The sequence below is a fragment of the Macaca thibetana genome, chromosome X, assembly GCF_024542745.1.
Source record: "Macaca thibetana thibetana isolate TM-01 chromosome X, ASM2454274v1, whole genome shotgun sequence".
Lineage (NCBI taxonomy): Eukaryota > Metazoa > Chordata > Mammalia > Primates > Cercopithecidae > Macaca > Macaca thibetana.
In genome coordinates this window covers 47,254,854-47,267,296 of record NC_065598.1, presented here as the reverse complement: position 1 = coordinate 47,267,296, position 12,443 = coordinate 47,254,854, and the positions used below count along the sequence as shown (strand labels likewise).

Sequence of the window (12,443 nt, the reverse complement as noted above, 5' to 3'; positions counted from 1 at the left end):
TACAAGACTACTTGAGCCTGTAGTGTCAGCTAAAGCTGTAAGACTGTATGGGTGCGAACTTGATTGTACGAGAGAGAATGGCTATGAGACCAAACCAGCAACTGAGACCAAAGATACAAGAAGGTGCAACTGTGTGTACGAAAGCAGGCGTGAGAGACTGTAGCAAAGACTGAGAAACAAAACGAATGGCTGTGACTGGGAGAGTGTGACAGGCCGTGTGTGTGTGTGTGTGTGTGTGTGTGTGTGTGTGTACACCTGAAACTAGTGGCAAATCGATTTACCGTTACTGCCACATTCTGTCCCACAGGTTCAGGAACTGTGAGGAAGTGGGAGAGAAAATGACAGCCGGACGGAGCCACTGACATGGTGTGAGAGACCACGTCACTGGGCATGCGAGGGAAAGGGGCAAGGAACTGTTGATGAGAGACTTGCAGTAGCAGTAACTGGGAGTCAGCAACTGTGGGAGAGGAACTTGACAACTGAGTGATGTCAGAGCGTCAGGGGGTTTGTGAAAGAGTTCATAAGCAACCATAAATCCGGGGCCACGCAAAAGAGCTGAGCAAATGAGACACGGCGAGTGACCACGTGGCGGTGTGTGAGAAACTTGTAAAGCTGTGCACGTGTGTCCATGCTGAGCTTCCCATATGAAGAAAATGACAGTGTGCATGACCGAGACAGGGCCTGGGTGACTGTAGGTGACTTATCAAGGGCCTAATGGTGATTGTGAAATAGTGACCGAGTATATCAGAAGCTGACTGAGGGACAGTGATGACTCAGACAGTGGCTGAGAAACTGATTATACCATTGGTAAAACCCTTTGCAAGAGACTTTATGAAAGGCTGTAAATCAAGGACTGAGGGTGCTGGAAGCTGACTGAGAAGAAACGTGAAACTAGGTGACGGCGGTGTCTGAGATACTGTGTGATTGTGTATGCGTGTGAATGTCTTCGTGGGAGAGGCTGTAATCGGGGATCGTGGGTGTGTGAAAAAGTGGCTTGAGTGAGAAAGGGGTAGGAGAGGTGGTGATTTTTGTGCATGTGTGGGAAACTTCATGAGAGACTAGTTAGTGGTGACTATAAATCAGTGACTATTTGTGTATGTGAGAAAGTAACAGGCCAAATGAGTGGCTCAACATTTCATGAGATTGTGTGAGTGTGCATGCATATGTAAGGAACTGACTGGTGAGAGAAAATATTGGCAATATTGACTGAATGAGACAGGCTGTTAAACATGATTGTGTGTGTGAAACTGTTAGAAGGAGACTGTAGTAAGGCTGGAATCCATGACACAGAAAATGACTGTATGAGTGACAGAATGTCTGAGAGGTTGTGTGATTAAGAGAATATCGTAGAGGTTGTAAATCCAGGCTGGGTGCGGCGGCTCATGCTTGTAATCCCAGCACTTTGGGAGGCCGAGGTGGGAGGGTCACTTGAGACCAGGAGCTTGAGACCAGCCTGGGCCACATGGTGAGACCCCATCTCTACTAAAACTTAGAAAAATTAGCATAACGTAGTATTGTGCACCTGTAATCCCAGCTACATGGGAGGCTGACGTGGGAGGACCACTTGAGGCTAGGAGTTTGAGTTTGAGACCAACCTGCAACATAGCAGGACGCTGCCGCTACTAAAACGAAAACGAAAAACAAAAATTACCCAGGTATAGTGGTGCACACCTGTAGTCCCAGCTACTGAGGACACTGAGGTGGGAGGATCGCTTGAGCCCAGGACTTTGAGTTCGAGACCAGCCTGGACAATGTGGCAAAACTCTGTCTCTCCAAATAATTTTAAAAATTAGCCAGGTGTGGCGTGTGCCTGTAGTTCCAGCTACTCGGGAGGCTGAGGTGGGAGGATGGCTTGAGCCCAGGAGGTTGAGGCTGCAGTCTGCGATGACGCCACTGCACTCCAGCCTGGGTAACAGAACCAGACCTTGTCTCAAAAAGAAAAGAAAAAAACAGAACTGTGTAGATAGGTTTAAAAAAAAGAGAGAGAAAATAACAGACCAAATGAGACTGTATGAGAGGCCACAGGTCAAATGTTCCAGGCCCTGGAGAAAAACCCTCTGTTTTTTCTCTTCCTCCACAGTCCCCTCCTGCTCAGTCCCCTGGGCCGGCTTCTCCTACTTCTCAAAAACTTGAAATACTGGGGTTCCCCAGGGCAAAGCCCTGGGACTCCTTTCTCTCTTCTCATGCATCCCCTCTAGGTCATCTTATCCCGGTCTTCGCACTTGAAATACAACTTACCCTCCATGGGATGCCCACATTTTTACCTCCAAGTCAGACTGTCCTTCTGGCACTTACCAGAATCTCTAAAGTTTTGTTTATTTCATTGATTGATTCATTTAGCAGATGTTTATTGAGCATCTACTGTTTGCTGGTGCCTATCTAATGTCCTGCAGACCCAGCAGTTAACAAGCCAGACAAAAATCCCTGCCCTTGTGGAACTGATATTTAGGGAGTGAGAATAACAAGAAGCAGGCAAATACATAGTAGCAGGTAGGGATGTAATAATTAAATAAGACAAGACTCTCACTCCTTGTTTAAGAAATCTGCAGTCACTTTATTGCTAAACGTGTGGGAGAAGATAGAGTGCCGACAGTCCTCTTCCACAGGGAATCCTATGAGTATTTATACAGTTTAAAAACAAAGGAAATATTGATAATATTATTACCAGGGCAACAGGTGGTTAAATAAAGCAGCCAGCCAGAATTTCAGATATCTTTTCTTTTTTTTTCTTTTTTTTTTTTTTGAGACAGAGTCTCACTCTGTCGCCCAGGCTGGAGTGCTGTGGCACAATCTCAGCTCACTGCAGCCTCCGCCTCCCGAGTTCAAGTGATTCTCCTGCCTCAGTCTCCCAAGTAGCTGGGATTACAGGCGTCCGCCACCACACCTGGCTAATTTTTGTATTTTTAGTAGAGACGGGGTTTTACCATGTTGGCCAGGCTGGTCTCGAACTCCTGACATCAGGTGATCCACCTGCCTTGATCTCCCAAAGTGTTGGGATTACAGGCATGAGCCACCGCGCCCAGCCAATTTCAGCTTTCTTGGAGAGTTTGTTTTCACAGGATAACACAGCAATGATTGTCTTGAAGTCTTAGAATCTTAACAAGACTCCTTTGTTCAAAGCACATTTTCAAGGATAGGCTTATGTTATCAGAGAACAGAGTACATCTGTAATGGATACAGATATTAACACATACCTTACTGCCCATAAAACAAGTGTTCCTGAAGAACTTCTGTTTTAACAGCTGACCAAATTATTACATTTGAATTTGCAGAATGGTATCTCTCCCTGCCTCCCTGAGAGCAGAGGAAATTAGGCATTGCCCTCCTATCTTTCTTACGCTTCTTTTTGTTAATTAAAAGCAAAATAAAATTTTAAAGCAAGCCCTGGAGTTTCATTAGGGTTTATTAAAAAAAAAAAAAAAAGAAGGGCTGGTGTGATGGCTCATGCCTGTAATCCCAGCACTTTGGGAGGCTGAGGGTTGGGAGAAAATCTTGAAGCCAGGCATTTGAGACCAGCCTGGGCAACACAACGAGATCTCATCTATACAGAAAATAAAAACATTAGTTGTGTAGTGGTGTGTGCCTGTAGTCCCCGCTACTTGGGGACACTAAGGTAGGAAAATCAATTGAGCCCAGGTGTTTGAGGCTGCAGTGAGCCATGATCAGACCACTGTACTCCAGCCCAGGTGACAGCAAGACTCTGTCTCTTTAAAAAAAAAAAAAAAAAAAAGTTTGAAAGCTACTGGGCTAGAGAGTGACAGGGATGCCAGACAAGGGTATGGGGAAGACCTCTGTGAGGAGGGGGAACATTTATTATCCATCTTCTCGGGGGCCAGGATTTTTGTCCTATTCTGTGCTCTAATGCTGAGAACCGTATCTGGCATCCAGTAGGTGCTCAATAAATGTTGAATAAATTTATCAAACACAGAGCACCTACTATATGCCAGGCACTGTTCTAAGGACTTTCCAAAAGCTTAACTCCTGACCGGGCACTGTGACTCACGCCTGTAATCCTAGCACTTTGGGAGGCTGAGGCAGGTGGATAACCTGAGGTCAGGAGTTCGAGACCAGCCTGGCCAACATGGTGAAACCCTGTCTCCACTAAAAATACAAAAATCAGCTGGACATGGTGGTGCACACCTGTAATCTCAGCTATTTAGGAGGCTGAGGCAGGAGAATTGGTTGAAATTGGGAGGCAGAGGTTGCAGTGAGCCGAGATCATGACACTGCACACCAGCCTGGGCGACAGAGTGAGACTCCATCTTGAAAAAACAAACAAAAGCTTAACTCACAATCTCTGTGACACACCCTACCTATGTTGTAGGTGCTGTCTGTGAGCACATTTTACAGAGGGGAAACAGGCTCCAGAAGGGGGGTGTTATCTGCCCAAGGGTTCTCTGATGGAACATGGCCCCGCTTGTTCCCTCCTAATCACCCCAGACCCTGGTGGTGTCCCCAGCTGGGCCCATGGGGCAATGGATAGCCCCTATTCCTCTCCTGAATCCCTCCCCAGGCTCCTGCCACTTCCCTTTCTCACTTCCCTTGTGCTGACCACCCCCACCACAAGCTGACCACAGGGAACCTCTCAGGAAACGAGGGCCGAGGTTAAGGCTGGAGGTTAAGGCAGGGTGGAAGATGGAGCAATTGCCTCGATGCCTCCTCCACCCCCATGAGCAGGGACACACTGAGCATGGCACACTCACTTCACCCTGGTTCAACACCCCCACGAGGTTGACCCTGTCATTACATTAGAGATTATGCATTTTCCACATAGGGAAACTGAGGCTCAGGGATGTTAAGTGACTCACCCAAGGTCACACGGCTAGGAAGTTGCTGCACGCTCTATGTCCTAGGAGCTTCAATTGAACACTGAGAGGTTGCTGGGAGGAGCATGAGGTGCTGGGGATACAGCAACAAGCAAAACAAGACCAAGAGTAAGACAGGAAATGGGGAGGGGAGAGTAGAAGAGGAGGCAGAGGGGACAGGGTGGGGTCAAAGCAGGATGCCCTCCCAGTTCCTCCTGCCTCTAGGTTCCTCTTTCCCTGCTGACTCCAGGAGCAGATCAACCCAGATAAAGCGTGATCTCCTCTCTGGTAGAGGTGCAGGGGGCAGTACTCAACATGATCACAGAGGGAGCGCAGGCCCCTTGCTTGCTGCTGCCGCCGCTGCTGCTGCTGCTCACCCTGCCAGCCACAGGTGAGGGGGTGAGGGCCCAGCTGGCCCCAGGGGTGTCCAGGTCCACCACATCCCTGACTGAGCCCCACCCACCCATCCCCTGGCCCTGTTACAGGCTCAGACCCCGTGCTCTGCTTCACCCAGTATGAAGAATCCTCCGGCAAGTGCAAGGGCCTCCTGGGGGGTGGTGTCAGCGTGAAAGACTGCTGTCTCAACACTGCCTATGCCTACCAGGAACGTAATGGCGGGCTCTGTCAGCCTTGCAGGTTAGGGGGCGTTTGGGGCGGGGGATGCGGGGAGGGAAGGACTGTCTGCGGGGGTCACCCAAAACTGGGTACTTTCTTTCTCTAGGACTTCCAAGGGTGGCCCTGAGGCCCTGATCGTGACCATACCTCAGGGTTTCTCAACCTTGTTACTATTGACATTTGGGGCTGGACATTCTTGGTTGGGGGAGGGGATTGCTTACCTGCATATTGTGGGATGTTTTGTAACATCCCTAGCCTTCCACTAGATGCCAGTAGCAATTCTCCCCACCAGCTGTGACAACCAAACACGTCAGCAGACATTGCCAAATGTCCCCTGGCGGTCAAAATCACCCCTGATTGAGAACCACTGATATCGCTCACACATACTGAGCACCTCCTGCACACTGGAAGCATTGCAGCGGGGGTGCAGCTTGGTATTTTCCTAATTTTGATGACAGCTCATGTTTATTGAGTGCTTACTGTATACCGACACACTGTAGGGGCAGGAGAGTTTGGGGAATTCTGAGGGCAGCTCTAGGCCCCTAATTATGATGACAGATCACATTCATTGAGCACTTCCTGTATACCAGCTGCATGGCAGGGTTGGGAGATGAGCTTGAGGATTTCTGAGGGTAGCTCTAGTATCCTGATCATGATTTCCAGCTTGCATGGATTGAGCCCTTACTGTATGCCAGACCTGTTTTCTACTTGCTTACTATATATCCCAGATACACCATGGGAATGGGAGCTTGGGGATTTTTGAGGGCAGTTCTGGGCCCCAAGTCATGTCAACAGTTCACATCTATTTGGCATGAACAGCATACCTAGGGCTACGCAGTGGGTTGGGGATAGATCTAGGGTATTTCTGAGGAGGCCTCTGAGGCCATAGGGATGATGGCTCAGGTTTATTAAGCACTTTCTATTTATCTGCTACTGTGTAGTGTGGTGACCTGGTGGGTTTCTGACATCTGCCCTTGGTTCCTAGTCCTTACCTTTGCTTACTGCAGGCCTAGTGTTGGCCTTGCCAGCCTTCCAATGGTAACTCCAGATGCCTGATTTTGAAGGTAAATGACATTATCAAGCACTTACTGTATGTCCACTGCTTCCCATTCAGTATCCCAATATCCCTAAAAGGTAGGGACTTATCGATCCATCGCACACACACTTGCCTAGCAACCCCTCGTGCCTGCCCACACTCTGGAGTCCCACATGCCATCCTTGTCAGCTCATGCCAGGATGGGATATGTGTGCTCTTCTCCACAGGTCCCCACGATGGTCCCTGTGGTCCACATGGGCCCCCTGTTCGGTGACATGCTCTGAGGGCTCCCAGCTGCGGTACCGGCGCTGTGTGGGCTGGAATGGGCAGTGCTCTGAGAAGGTGGCACTTGGGACCCTGGAGTGGCAGCTCCAGGCCTGTGAGGACAAGCAGTGCTGTCCTGGTGAGGAGGATGCGCAAGGCGGGCACTCCCTGTCACCCAGCACTGGTGGGAACGATCGGTACAGAGGTCCTCAGAGTGGGCCCATCCCGTGTTTGTAAGGACCTAAGGAGGAGAGTGGCAGGAGGTGAGGTCAGAGAGGTGAGGAGGGCCCGTTGCCTGGGGGCCATGGAGAGGACGTTCGCTTTTCGTCTCAGTGATTCAGACTGTGGGCAAGGGAGGAACGTGATCTGACTGGGCTTGGGAGGAGAACAGACTGTGCACGGCGGGGGTGAGAGGGGAAGCAGAGGGACCCACATAAAGGCTTCTGCGGCAGGCCTAGTGAGCGGGGACGGTGGGCCCAGTGTGGTGGCAGAGGATATAAGGACAGGATTAGCTCATGTGGGGCACTCGAGGAAGCAAAGAGCCCTGAATGACACCCCACCTCCATCCCATTACCCTCTCTTCTCTCCCACAGAGATGGGCGGCTGGTCTGACTGGGGGCCCTGGGAGCCTTGCTCCGTCACCTGCTCCAAAGGGATGCGGACCCGCAGACGAGCCTGTGATCACCCTGCCCCCAAGTGTGGAGGCCACTGCCCGGGAGAGGCACAGGAATCAGAGGCCTGTGACACCCAGCAGGTCTGCCCCAGTGAGTGAGGGAAGCCACAGGATGCTGATGGGTGCACCCAGCGTGGGTCTGCAGGGTTACAGCAGGGAACTGCCAGGGTGAGAGGACTTTAGCACGCATGACCACACCTGCATCCCTCCACCTCCCACCCCACCACAGCACACGGGGCCTGGGCTGCCTGGGGTCCCTGGAGCCCCTGCTCAGGATCCTGCCACGGTGGACCCCACGAACCTAAGGAGACACGAAGCCGCACGTGTTCTGCACCTGAGCCTTCCCAGAAGCCTCCTGGGAAGCCCTGCCCAGGGCCAGCCTATGAGCATCGGAAGTGCACCGGCCTGCCGCCTTGCCCAGGTACACCAGGATGAGGCCGCTGATGTGGTTGGCGGGGCTCTTGATTGAGGGCATAGATGCTCTGCCATTTCTAGAGTTCCTAGACCATGTGACCATGCAGCTCTTCATTTGGGGACAGTCTGCTTCAAGGGTCTAGGAGCTGAGTGAAAGGATTGAGGAGGCCTTTCTCCTCACTCCCTTTCCTCCTCCAACAGTGGCTGGGGGCTGGGGGCCTTGGGGCCCTGTGAGCCCCTGCCCTGTGACCTGTGGCCTGGGCCAGACCATAGAACGACGGACGTGCAATCGCCCTGTGCCCCAGCATGGAGGCCCCTCCTGTGCTGGTGATGCCACCCGGACCCACATCTGCAACACAGCCGTGCCCTGCCCTGGTCAGCATCTCAGAGTTCACGATTTGCATGCCTAAGCCCCCCATGCCCTTCTCTGCTGCCCAGTTCCTGCTGCTGAGGCCTTGCTCCTGTCTCTGATTCCTCCTTTCCTGGCCCTGATACCTTGTTTCCACCCCGATCCCGCACTCGCACATCTGATCACCTCTACTCCCTCCTACCGCCCTCATTTCTTCCTCTGAACCTCTTGCTGATTCCCTGCTTTGTTCCAATCTCCTCTTGCCCTGTCTCTGCAGTGGATGGAGAGTGGGACTTGTGGGGACAGTGGAGCACCTGTGTCCGCCGGAACATGAAGTCCATCAGCTGTGAAGAAATCCCGGGCCAGCAGTCACGCTGGAGGACCTGCAAGGGCCGCAAGTTTGACGGACATCGATGTACCGGGCAACAACAGGATATTCGGCACTGCTACAGCATCCAACACTGCCCCTGTGAGTGTCCCCCAGACTGTGCTCTGAGGGTGGGGTGGCCCATGCAGGATAAGGGGTTTCCAACTCTCTGCTTTGCACCTCACGTCTCTGCAGCCTCCCTCTCACCTTCCCACCAAGACCTCCAGTTCTGACTCTGTGACCCCTACCCCTCATTGCAGTGAAAGGATCATGGTCAGAGTGGAGTACCTGGGGGCTGTGCATGCCCCCCTGTGGACCTAATCCTACCCGTGCCCGCCAGCGCCTCTGCACACCCTTGCTCCCCAAGTACCCGTGAGTGAGAGGGCAAAGTATGCCTGGGAGGGGGTCATGATATAAAAAACAAAAAAAAAGAACAAAAAAAAAAAAAACAAAACAAAAAAACAAAAAAAAAAAAAAAAAAAAAAACAAAAAATACAGGCGGGAGAGTCAGCTACCCCTGGAAACCAGGGCTTCCACTGCTGAATCTAAGGTATCTGCCTTGCCGAGTGCCACCTCCCAGCTGCAGGAAGTGGGGAGAAACGAAAGAAGATGAGAAAGAAGCTCTTGGGGGAGAATTTGTAGCCTCTGTGCCCCTCAGTCACTCGTTCAGTCACTCATCCACTCTCCCATTCACTTAGTCCTTCATGTGTCATTGACTCCAACCTTTAGTTACTCATGCTTTTAGCTGCCGCCACTCAGGCCTCCATTCACTGCCTGGCTCCCACAGTCACTCATGCCTCCATCCACTTTGTCAGCATCTCACTGCCCTAAGGCACTCCAAGGCTTTTTCAGCAACAGTTGCAGATACACACAGCCCAGATCCTGTGGATCCTCCAAGGGACCCAGCTGAGCAGGCCCCTGACAGGAGGCATATGAGGAACAGCTGGTGCATGCAACAGGGGCTGCCACCTCAACCTAGGTCCAGGAAGCTGATTGGGCCTCCCAGGGAAGGTAGGGGTTGGGAAAGGCGTTCCTGGCATCAAGACTGGGAACAAAGACTTGGAGCTAGGTGATTAGCTGCCATAAGTGTTTCCAGGTGCCAGAAGGGCCCAGGTGTTAAATGTTCATCCATTTAACATCCAGGTGCCAGAGGGTTAAAACGGTCATCCCTTTTCTTCCTTCCACATACATCAAGCTACTAGATTAAGTGGACTATTCCCAGCTCGTGGAAGGGCTGCCATCTGGGAAGAGATCTCCCAGCTGGGGGGGTTAGAGTGGGGCCTGAAGATGAATTAGAGGTGTTGAATGGAGGCACAAAGGACTTGAGTGAGTGGGAGACTGAGCGGAGGAAGAAGCAATGGAGAAAACTGGGATGGGAGTGAATGGAGGGCTTGCCTAGTGGGAGAAACAACCCAGGTAAAGACCTTTCTGGACATGGACTGAGCTTGAATAAAGTGGAGGAGAAAGACAGAGAGAGATTGGCTTGGGGCAGGGATTTGGGCCCAATGATAAGGCCTTGAATGTCAGGACAAGGCATTGGGTTTTTTCCTAGAGGCAGTGGAAAGAGATATAAAGGATATATATTTTGGACGTAAGAGAAAGTAGCTCATGCCAACAAGTAACATTCACCAGCATTTATTGAGCACTTGCTGTGTGTAAGGCACTGCTCTGAGCACTTTACCTGAATTAACTCATTTATCCTCACTCGGCCCCGTGAGGTGAGTATTAATATTACTATTCCTACCATTCTCATTTGCAGATGAGGGAAACTGAGGCACAGGGAAGCTAAAGAAATTGCCCAATATCCCATAGCTAAAAAGTAATGTTGGGAGGCCAGGCACAGTGGCTCACGCCTGTAATCCCAGCGACACTTTGGGAGGCTGAGGCAAAAGCATCACTTGAGCCCAGGAGATTGAGGCTGCAGTGAGCTATGACTGTGCCACTGCACAGCCTGGGCAACAGAATGAGACCCTGTCTCAAAAAAAAGAAAACAGATAAAACAAACAAAAGGTAGCATTTGGCACATAGCAGGCGCTCAATAGGATTTGAATGCATTCTTGCCTTCCCTGAGCTTCTCCCTTCCGTTCCTTCCCACCCCTAATGCCTCAGGCCCACCGTTTCCATGGTCGAAGGTCAGGGCGAGAAGAACGTGACCTTCTGGGGGAGACCGCTGCCACGGTGTGAGGAGCTACAGGGGCAGAAGCTGGTGGTGGAGGAGAAACGACCATGTCTACACGTGCCTGCTTGCAAAGACCCTGAGGAGGAGAAACTCTAACACCTCTCTCCTCCACTCTGAGCACCCTGACCTTCCAAACCTCAATAAACTAACCTCTTCGAGCTCGTCTACGATTCCTTAAAGGAGGAAAAACAACCCATCCCCTTCCCCAAAAGTAGGGTGATAGCATCCCACAGGGCAAAGGGCACAGCACGGGCCAAGACACAGCAGTCTGTTGCGGACAACAGTATCTTCCACTGTGGTCGCAGGTTGGCAGGAGTGAAAGCGAGTGTGCAGCCCCAGCCTCTCCCCGCCGCTGCCATAACCCCAGTGTCTGGGCCCTGCGCAGCCCCCCTTAGTGCTCCAGGGCCGCCCGGCACGTTCCTCTGCAGAGCTCCGCGTTACGAATTCCCTGATTGGCTACTTGTCTTGGCAGGCACTTCTTGATTGGCCGGCGTGCTTGTTCGTTGTCTCCCCGCCTCCTGGACCTCCCTAGATTCCCACCAGCTGGAGCCTCAGAGAAGCCTCTGCTGGCCGACTCCGACTCCGCGTCTGTGGAGGATGAACGGCAGAGGCGTGGCCGAGGCTGGCACTCTGCCGCCCGAGCACCTGCACCCACCCACTCCCGACAGCCTAGCTCCAATGCCGCAATTACCAGCGACAAATAGCTCGGCGAGGCGGGGGGCGGGCCGAGGAAGTGCCTGTGTTGCACTCTGAGCTGAGGCGGGGGCAAAGAAGTTAAGAGTCAGTGTCTGCCCGCAGGAGCCCCCAAGACAAATCCAGACACTTTCCCCTGGTATTTGTTCATTCATTCAACACTTATTAGCGCCTGCTGTATACTAAAGCTAAGTCTGAGCAGCTAGGGTGGAGGAGGGCTGGTAGAAAGAGGACATCTGAGCGAGGGAACGGACTCAGAAGGTATTCCTTTCGTGTGAACATCTATTCAACACTTAACGCCTACTGTATACTAACAATAGTGCTGGACATCACGGGGAATAGAGAAGAAGACGAATCAGAGCGTTACGTGTCTCCGCAGTAAAGGGAACAAAGCCAGACACCAGTGCTCTTAGCATTTGCTCATTCATTTACCACTTACTGAATGCCAGGCCCCTTGTGAAGAGACGCATCATAAGAATGATAATAATCATGGTAATAGCTGCTACTTAGAAAGTACTTACTGTGTGCTTAGTAGTGTCTTAAGGCTTTCCATAGCATGAACTTATTTCATCCAGAGCAGACCCATGTGAGTCAGTATTATTATCCCCATTTTACAAAGGAAACACGCACGGAAAGGTAGTAGGCTGGACATTTTTGAAGCATCATGGATTGTGGTGAGGTCTTAAATATCAAGAGTGCTGTGGGTGGAGGGGACCCCTCTGTGTGGGGAGGTTTTGGGTGGGAGGTTTGTGACATGCACACCCAGAGTATATCGGTACACTTACTTGACTTCTCTGGGTCGTTTTCCCCTTATTCAAATGGACCAGTCAATGAGTTGAAGTGAAGTGGAAGCTGATGAGTACTTACTGGTCATCTTGGGAAGACTGAGCCAAAGTGAGGGGTTCTGGTTGCTACTACAGGGTATGAGAGAGGTATATGTTTACAATAAAGTGGGAATTCAGCTGTGTGTGTGTGAGAGAGAGATGCAGACCTTTGGGGCTGTGCAAGAATTAAGGATGTATTGATATGTGGCATGTGTGTAAGGTTA

The 12,443-nt window shown here is 51.3% G+C and overlaps 2 protein-coding genes across 2 annotated transcripts in view; both read left to right on the top strand.

Annotated features, from left to right (window-relative positions):
- Positions 1-12,443, top strand: part of NDUFB11 (NADH:ubiquinone oxidoreductase subunit B11) — a 477,292-nt gene that overhangs the window by 2,324 nt on the left and 462,525 nt on the right. The gene's annotated exons all lie outside the window — the stretch shown is intronic.
- On the top strand, positions 5,000-10,860 carry CFP (complement factor properdin). The gene is made up of 9 exons (XM_050775665.1): positions 5,000-5,196; positions 5,291-5,441; positions 6,684-6,859; positions 7,314-7,484; positions 7,623-7,814; positions 8,009-8,182; positions 8,434-8,625; positions 8,784-8,895; positions 10,633-10,860. Exons 1-9 carry the CDS (start codon positions 5,121-5,123, stop codon positions 10,796-10,798), a joined length of 1,410 nt encoding a protein of 469 aa, XP_050631622.1. The 5' UTR covers positions 5,000-5,120; the 3' UTR covers positions 10,799-10,860.

Excerpts from the sequence above, each read along its gene's own strand:
- CFP (XM_050775665.1), top strand. The coding sequence starts at position 5,121 with ATGATCACAGAGGGAGCGCAGGCCCCTTGCTTGCTGCTGCCGCCGCTG. Across the intron at positions 6,860-7,313 it reads GGACAAGCAGTGCTGTCCTG|AGATGGGCGGCTGGTCTGAC; the intron begins GTGAGGAGGATG and ends TCTCTCCCACAG. Across the intron at positions 7,815-8,008 it reads CGGCCTGCCGCCTTGCCCAG|TGGCTGGGGGCTGGGGGCCT; the intron begins GTACACCAGGAT and ends CTCCTCCAACAG.